Below are 8853 nucleotides of genomic sequence, written 5' to 3'. Positions count from 1 at the left end.
AACAATACTTGGAGACCATATAGTAAAAAAAAACAAAACAAATGTAATCCATATTATGAAGTACCTACCTGCTATGGACAATATGACCACAACAAAGTCGAAAACATTCCATCCATTGGTGAAGAAGTATTGTCGTAGGGCAAAGAGCTTTAGCACACACTCTCCAGTGAACACAACGATGAAAGCCACATTTACTTTAAAGAGGAAATCTTCCTTCTCTGGACTTTGGTCGTCCGTCTCCACCATCATGGTCACCATATTGAGGCAGATTAGCACCATGATGAAGATGTCAAAGAACTGCTGACTGATGAAGTCAAACACCATTCCCTGGATTAGGTTCTGTAGGTCACAGAGAGATGTGGGGTCATTAGGCCAGTTAACACCAGCAGTGTGCAGAAAAGGTCAGCGTAGGGGTCGCTAATGACAGCGCCATACCAAGCATGCCAGGCTGATGTGCTATTACTTGGGCTTACCAAGTTTATAATTTGTAACACCAAACATTGTAGTAAACAAATACAGTCAGTTTGAATGTTTCCTAAACAATGTAAATCACATTTCTTGCCTTCATTTTGGTAATATAAACATGCATGCAGTTGTACATGCGTGACATACAGTCGGACGTGGAATTGGCTTTTGTGGCTTCTTGGAACCAAGTTTCTTCATGGCATCGTAGTACTTCTTTTGTTCCTCAGTCATAAAGATGTCTTTATCTCCAAAGTAAAGAGTAACATAATACAAAATTATTTTAGATGCTTTGATTTTGTGACACCTTTGAATGGTTCACAGTCTTTGCATATCACAGCTGTGCTGTGTTGATAGTGTAGGACTTATCTTTTTCTTTTGTTGGTTGAAATTGTCAATAATGACACCGATGAAGAGATTCAGTGTGAAGAAGGAGCCAAAGATGATGAAAATGACAAAGTACATGTACATGTAGAGGTTGATCTCATATGAGGGTTGCTCCAGTATCTGAAAGAAACAAAACATTAAAAGCATCACTTTGTTAAAGTCAAAGTTTGACAATTTTTTGAAGAGGCAGATAGTTTTGCTGCATCTCAACCCTGCTGACATTGTTTACTGGTGCTATATTATTTAATAACTATACTCCCCCTACCAGCATTTCATTCTTGCACCCTTTCCCCATGGTTACTGAGAACACCCTTCATAAAAATCCTGCTGGTGAATCAGCAAATCTGGTCAACTCTCAACAGATGCAGTCATCAATGCTTGGCCTATGGACAGAGTTAAAGCTTACTGCAAATCAGTGAAAAGCTGCCTTGTGGCTTTTTCCTTGACACACCTTATTCCTGATTACTGTGCAGTTTTTGTGAGGCAAAGCAGATTGATTTCTGGTACACTTTAAAAGTTATATATCAACACTGTTGATCACAAAATAACTTACGTTTTTGAAAGCTATCTGGTAATTGAATATGTGTTTTTCCTTCACGGACAAATTTTTAACCCATTAACGCCTGAAAACATAAGTTATAGCCAGAAAATTATATTTTTTGGGACTGAAATTATTATCCAACTTTCTACTGAAATTTCAAAAAAAAAAAAATCAAAATTTCCATAAAATTTAACATATATATTTTTTGTATCTCATTTGATATATTAGGTGTTTTTGGTAACTGATAATCCACTTGAGGGAATTTTTATTATTTATAAGATTGTATTCAGAAGTTTTTTCTTTTAGTAATGTATTGATCATATTGATTAGATAGAGGTATCATAAAAGTAAGTAGCAAATATGATACAACAGGCTTTAAGGGGTTAAATTCATCCCCCACCCCACCCACCCACCCACTGTACTGCATAACTTAATAGATTTGGTCTGAGTCTGATAATGAAAGGTTCTATGTGCATAGGCAGTTTTTAGGGATGTATGATATCATCAGCATATCAGTATAGAAAATAGCAATAAAGTAAACTACTGGTTGTGGTAAAAACCAAATTTCTGCTGATATTTACAGCTGATATTTTTGCTATAAAAATCTCCCATTATCAGTTGTAAATATTGGCTGTACAAAAAAATAAATAAGTGGAGTTTTAGGCTGGACCAACAGGTGTACATCAGCCTTCACTCTCATTCATTCCTTACCCTTTAAAGTGTGTTTTAAGGACTAAAACTTGTAAATTTGTTTGCCCTCCAACTTTTAATTGTATGTTTTAATGAATGAAGTTTTGGGTCTGAACTACATTTAAATATCTGTATCAATATTGGTATTGGGTAAAATTAATTTCTAGACATCAGCATATCAGATATCTGCAAAAATCCAATATCATGGATCCCCACAATTTTTATGTTGTTAACGACTCTTGCCATAAGCAGATACATAATGAACAAAGGGCTTCAAAAGTGTTTTTAACAGAGACATTACCTCTCTTGAGTCAACAGCAGCATACATGATGTCCATCCAACCTTTAAATGTTGCCTAAAATTACAAAACATTGTTTCAGGCTCTTTCATTGAAAACAACTTTAATGTATCTAAGATTTTCCAAAACTGTATTAATGGAAGCAGCACTGACCACTTGAAGCAGGGACAGGTAGCCTTTTCCCACATTGTCATAGTTGACTTTGACATTGACCCAGCGGGCCTCTTGAGTCAGTTCTTTGAGAGCCATGCAGTCGCTGAAATTGTTGACCTCAGACATAGGGAAGAGCTCATCTGTGGTAGTATTGATGCAGCGGTAGAACTTCCCAGCAAACAGGTTCACTCCCATGATGCTGAAGATGAGCCAAAATATCAGACAAACCAGCAGCACATTGAAGATGGAGGGTATTGCTCCGACTAGAGCGTTCACCACCACCTGTCCAAAAGAGACAGCTCTGTCAGAACTAAGTAGGTTTAATATGGATGTATAGACCTAGTATTGTTGCTATTTCCATCAAGTTTTACCACTTCTCTTACCTTTTGGCTCTGCCATACAGCAGTGGTGCAAGCATGCATTCAACACAGAGGGAAAGCCAGTCAAATTAGTGTGATTATGGTTAAAATTCTAAATGAAGTGAATGAATGAGTTTAGAATTTTAACAGTTTCCATCTGTATTTTTTAGCAAGCAGCAACAGATCCAGTCTTGGGATGCAAAAGTCAGCTACAGCCAAATGATTATCTAATACTAGTGCAAGCGTGATTATCAAGGTACATCTGGAAGTCATGGGACTGGCATATTTATATAGATGCTAATTTTGCAGGCAATCAGTCTAATGGTGTGCTGTAAACAAAACTTCAAACCATACAGATTAAGTTACGAGCTATAACATACTGAGAACTGAACACGCAGACTTATTAAAGTATCGTTCTCTGATTTCATCCACAGAGATGATTAAGTATCACATCACTGGCTTGTTTTAGGAGGAGAAGGGGGTTATAGCCTGCAGCATACATTTAAATGCACAATCCCTTTTTAATAATGTAGTACAGTGTTAAAAACCATTACTGTAGGGAGCAAAAAACCTGATAAACTTTGGCCCATATTGCCCATCTCTAAGTCAGTCTATGATGACAAAGCTACTTTTTTTTAAAAAATAAAACAATGTTAAGACATGCACATTGCTTTATCGTGATTTATCGGCCGATGACATACCCTCATCCCCTCAAATCTGGACAACGCTCGAAGAGGTCTAAGTGCCCTTAGAGTTCTGAGTGATTTGATTGGTCCAAGGTCAGAGTAGCCCATCCAGTTGGCAACTAAACTAACCAGGGAAACCTGTGGCAGAATCAAAACATCTCCTATTCAAGTGTTACAATAGACTTTGATTGATCCGAATCATTACTATTCTGTATGAAGAAATTAAAACTTACATCTACAATGAAGAAATCCAACCAACACCAAGCGTTGGTGAAGTAGGTTTTAAAGCCATATGCGACCCATTTAAGGAGCATCTCAATGATGAAGACATAGGTGAAAACTTTGTCAGCATACTCCAGAATAATTTTGATGGTTCGACGTCTTTCTATGTGTATATCTTCAAAAGCCTGCCAAAAGAAGATTTGAGATAGCTAGATCAGTTTTCTAACAGTAATTCAGTATCCTGACACGATCTTAAACAGTCAACATTTCTAAATTTGTTGCACAGATGACAGCACTCACCAGAGCACCACTGCTAAGAAGGATCATAAAGATGATGAAGGTTTCAAACCAGTCATGCTCCACAATAGTGAAGCAAGTCCTGCGTAGGTTCCACCACAACTTCCCTCGACCTTGGGTGATATCCACAGTCAGGCATGGCCAACGCTTCACACAGTCTGAGAAGAGATGTGGGATCAGGTTTTAACAGAATGAGCAATCGTGCCAAAAGTTAAAGTCTGTGAGAATAACAGTTCATGGTTAAAATGTAGTTTTGTGGTTTTATGAATGTTGTTTTACTTTCAGTGAAGCACTCCTCTGGTTCTACAGGGTCTGGCTCTTCTTCTTCCTCCTCTTCTGGCTCAGGCTCAGGTGGTTGATAGTCCGCTGTGCTACACACTGATGAATCCCCATCATCTAAAGCACCCATGAGCTAGTCAAGAATTACAATTGAAGCTCAGTCATAAAGCTGCTGTACGAAATACACATTTTTACTCAGTTATTTGGAGCAGAACCAAAGTAATGACCTTAGCATATGTGTAATAGCATAATACCTATGTAGGTCTACAGAGTTACTCACTTTGACATCATCCCGCATACTGGTTTGGTCTTCTGAGTTCTTGAAAATCACAGAAAAGAGAATGAGTATTACTAAGACATTATAAGCAGTAAAGTTGTCATATTCTATACTTCAATTGGTGCTTGCAGAACTGCGCTACATATGCTCACATTACATTTAAGTGTGCAAATATTGTAGTCACTTTTAAACTCCAGAAAGTACCTTGTAATCCACCATGCAAACTAGAGTTATCACAATATCAGAATTTTCAGTTTTGATATGATACTGCAAATTTACCTCCTGGAAACCCCAAACTGGTTAATATAGTTACTATTTCTTTTAAACCTGCATGTTAGAAAGGGTCACTGAACACAAACCAAAACTAGACAGGCAAAATAAATGAGAGTTTTCTCCAAAATAACGTATTATCAAATTACAATATTAGTTGCTGTTTATAACCCAGAAGAAGGGAATGCAGTGATCCTGCTCTCTGGCTATAATTTCTTTTATGTCCTATTTAGGACATTTTATGGGTGTCAGTCTTTATTCAGGAATGTGAAGCTCACAACCAAGTGTGCACAGGTCATGGTGTAAATTAAAACCCTAATTTATCAGGTGGTGTCAACGTCTACGTCCTCTGCTCTCTGTTCTTCTTCATGAGAAACTCATGTTAACGTGCATTTTAATGAGATGTTAAAGGGGCTCATGTATAATAAATTGTATTTGCTGACCAGTGAATAAAGCAGTTAGCATTATGGCAAAAGGAGGAGCAGAGAGATAAGCAGTTGATAGAAAGGACTGTGACTTAAGCAGCAATCAGATTGTCACAAACTCCAGTACCTTCCTGCATTTTTTGTGTTGAGTTGTCAATGTGTTCTTTGGATGGTGAAATCAGAAATGAACTTGCCTCCTCTGTGTCATTGCTTTGTTGTCACAACCTGCACTACCTCTCTTTCTCCTTATCTTGCACCTCTGCTCTATTCTCATTCTCTCTCTGTCAATCTTTGCTCACAGCTACTTAATACAGAAAATATGACTGTGCATCGTTTTGTATGCTGTATTTTGCAGCTCTAACAAAAAACAACAACCAGAGGTTGTATTGTTTAAAGCATGTGGTTTCGAAAAAAGTCTTGGAATATTTTGACTGCCTTATCGCAAACTCAAGTTTGCTTGATAAATACACTGCTCTTACTTTGTCATGTAAATTATATTTGTCGTCTGACTTTGCTGAGTCATTAGCATCCTCTGCATCGTCCTCATCATCTTCATCATCATCAGTGTTTTCGTAGTCAGACTCTTCCAGAGCAATTGGAACATGAAGATTCAGCTCTCCGTCCACAATAAATCCAGAAGGTCGGCCTTCAACTATGCTATTACATATTCCATCTGCCATTTTAAAATTCTGACTGGTGTCCAAGTGGTTCATTTCAATTTGCTCTGTTTTAGGATCCTCGCCATCGCCGTCCTCTGGGCCCTCTCCAGACACGTCAGGCTCCTTGGGCTTCCTGCCTAGAATCTGCAGAATTGTTCGAATGACAAACGCTTTCAGCCAGTCGACGCCACGTGTGATCCTTCCAATAGCAATCTGGAGATTGTTCATCTCTCCATCATCATCCCCTGCTGAGAGGTTGTCTCCGCTAAACGAGCTGAGCAGCAAGGCCAGGAAGAGGTTCAACACCTGGGGAAAAAAGTCATATAGGTAATGGGAAATACACCCTTATATTTAAAACAAAACTTTAACAGTTTCCCTTTTCGTTTTTTGTGTGTATATGCAAAACTTTAAAGGAAGGCACACAATCTCTTTTATAGTGTTCATTAACAGTATGCAAAATATCCCAAATTTTCAACTTATAGCAGTGATCAATGGATCAGAAACAAAGGATGAATGAATACTTTATAGTCCCATATAAAGCCAAATCTGATGGCTAATTTTTGGACACTGAGATGTTGTGGTGTCTGCCATATCTGCTGAGACAAGTGTGGTGTCTGCCAGCTGTGACAGAAGCTTAATGAGTTGGCTTTAAGACACTTTACAGCTTCTGATACTGATACCTTAATCAGGAACTCTTGGCTCTCTTTAGATATTACTTGACAACAGAAAAACTTTACCATCCATCCAGTTAATTCTGCTAATGGACCTGCTCTGTAATGCCACATGCATTTCTTTCTTGCAACTGGAAAAAGTGAACAGAGACAATTACCTCTGATTGCATTGATCCTACACTAAGTAATATTTCAGTCCTCTGTGCAGTCAGTGAATCAATGTTAAGTGCCTGCCTTCATACAGGTGGACTATTCGTAAGACAAATGCTAGTTTAATGGATACTCACTGTTTTTTTTTCTAAAGATAAAGTTTATTTTTACTATTAGAGCAGCTAAAACTAATGACAAAACATTAGCTTCTCCAGTCAGCCTTCATTCAAATGTGCGGTTATTGTGGTGAGACGCCTCCACAGTAATGGTGGCTTGTCAACTTCTGGTCTTTTCCAGACTCATCTGTTGTCAAACTACAGTTTCAGCCACCTATTGCAGAGTCACAACATTGGCAATACCAAACTGCACAAAAGTCTAGACTGTCTCACATTCACATCACATATAAAATCGGTCCTGTGATGGCGCATCAATAAATATTATGTTATCTGCCTCCTGTTGCAGACACAGCTATCTTTAGTTTTTAAACCTGTGAGTCAATATCTCGGTTCCTATTTCCCAGGTTTAGCGGGAGATCATGGTTACATGGGCCAGGGTTAGTCTGATCCTGTGCAGGAGCTGTGAATCAGTAAATAGGGCTAAGTGGAAAAGATGAGTTGCACAAACCCCATGCTCCACAGAGGAGATTAGAAACTGATACGATAGTTTAAGCGTGTGGGATGCTCAAAATAATGCTTCCCAAATCTCAGAATTATCACTACAGTGATTTTCCAATTATTAACACAACTGTGTGATGATGAAGAAAGTGAGGAAATTCCGAAACATGTTTAACCCTGAATGGGCTGAAGTGAAAACTAGACACAAAATAATAAGCATATATTCTGAATCCACTGTGCTCAATAAACTGTGACACTGATGGTCCAATATGATAACCTCTTCATCAATTACAGTCCAATCTGCTATCAAATTACTTTTCCTTAACAGCCGCTGCCCCTGCCACCTGAGCTCTGCTCGCTCAGCTGTCTGTGTTTGTTCCCTCAGTGGCAGCATACTTGCATGAGCTGGATCTTAGCACATACTCAAGGTCAAAACCACTGTTTAGCAGCTCAAGTCATCTGATATAAATAGAACCCTGCTCCTTTGAAGGGTTTGAATATATTGTTTGTCTTAAATGTCAGTGCAAATATGTGCATTTATATGTTAGGTAAAGGTGGAGGGTTTAGAGAATGATGCGAGACTCAACAAATCCATAACATTTTGCAAAGTGAAGCCAATCTTTGTAAGCTTGACAATGAGCCATTTCCTTTCTATTTCTATAAATAACCTTAGAGGAAATGGTTTTGGCTTTAGTCATTACATTTGATGCTTAAATGATGTCAAAGAGTGATCATCTGTACACCTAAGAGGCCAGGGGAAAATGTCAGGGACAGTATTCCCATTCTCCAGGGACTCCTTTTTATTCAACACGACCTAAAAGGTACAGTTGCATGCAACTAAATCAATTCAACAGTTATCAGCTGAACTAATAGTATTTTTTTTATCATTATAGTGCCCTCTGGTGGATACAATTTTCTCCCTAGTTCTGTCTGTCTGTCCTTGGCATCCCTAAGCATTGGGGTTAACAATAGCCTACTGGGATATGCATACCACAAATCTCATGGCATTATAGTAAGCCAAGTGTTAGATTTAGAAATATTCTGCAAAACGATTTGTCAGCTTTACAGCCTCACAGTTGTAAGAGTTGCAAAACATTCAGATATTGTAATTGAGTGGTAGAGTCTTCTAGCACAAGAATGACCATCCACTGAATATGTAATGTATGTGGATATTAGCAACATCTGTAAAGTGACAAAACTGCAATGAGATAAAAATCATCATGTCTACTAACCCTGATTTTAAGACTTAGGAACAAGTGTTTTATTTGATGAAACTGAGCTGCTTTCAGACAAGTAGTTGCACTGGATATATATAAAAAAAAAACCTGATGAACTTAAATTATCATGTTTGAATTGTGCTTTTGATGATGTAGAGGCCCCTATTAGGTAAAAAGTCTCAGTGTACTACATATT

The 8853-nt window shown here is 38.1% G+C and overlaps 1 protein-coding gene across 3 annotated transcripts in view; it reads right to left on the bottom strand.

Moving 5' to 3' along the window:
* scn4aa (sodium channel, voltage-gated, type IV, alpha, a) overlaps positions 1–8853 on the bottom strand; it is a 28207-nt gene that overhangs the window by 3616 nt on the left and 15738 nt on the right. For all 3 annotated transcript variants that reach the window (XM_041816256.1, XM_041816257.1, XM_041816258.1), the window contains 11 exons: positions 5826–6311; positions 4655–4693; positions 4375–4507; positions 4099–4253; positions 3810–3983; positions 3592–3714; positions 2532–2813; positions 2382–2435; positions 832–969; positions 613–717; positions 69–339 (listed from right to left, as the gene is read on the bottom strand). In XM_041816256.1, the coding sequence (XP_041672190.1) occupies positions 69–339; positions 613–717; positions 832–969; positions 2382–2435; positions 2532–2813; positions 3592–3714; positions 3810–3983; positions 4099–4253; positions 4375–4507; positions 4655–4693; positions 5826–6311 (1960 nt within the window). The remainder of the gene's footprint in view (positions 1–68; positions 340–612; positions 718–831; positions 970–2381; positions 2436–2531; positions 2814–3591; positions 3715–3809; positions 3984–4098; positions 4254–4374; positions 4508–4654; positions 4694–5825; positions 6312–8853) is intronic.

Source organism: Cheilinus undulatus, linkage group 20 (genome assembly GCF_018320785.1).
Source record: "Cheilinus undulatus linkage group 20, ASM1832078v1, whole genome shotgun sequence".
NCBI lineage: Eukaryota > Metazoa > Chordata > Actinopteri > Labriformes > Labridae > Cheilinus > Cheilinus undulatus.
This window is presented reverse-complemented; position numbering and strand designations above follow the sequence as displayed.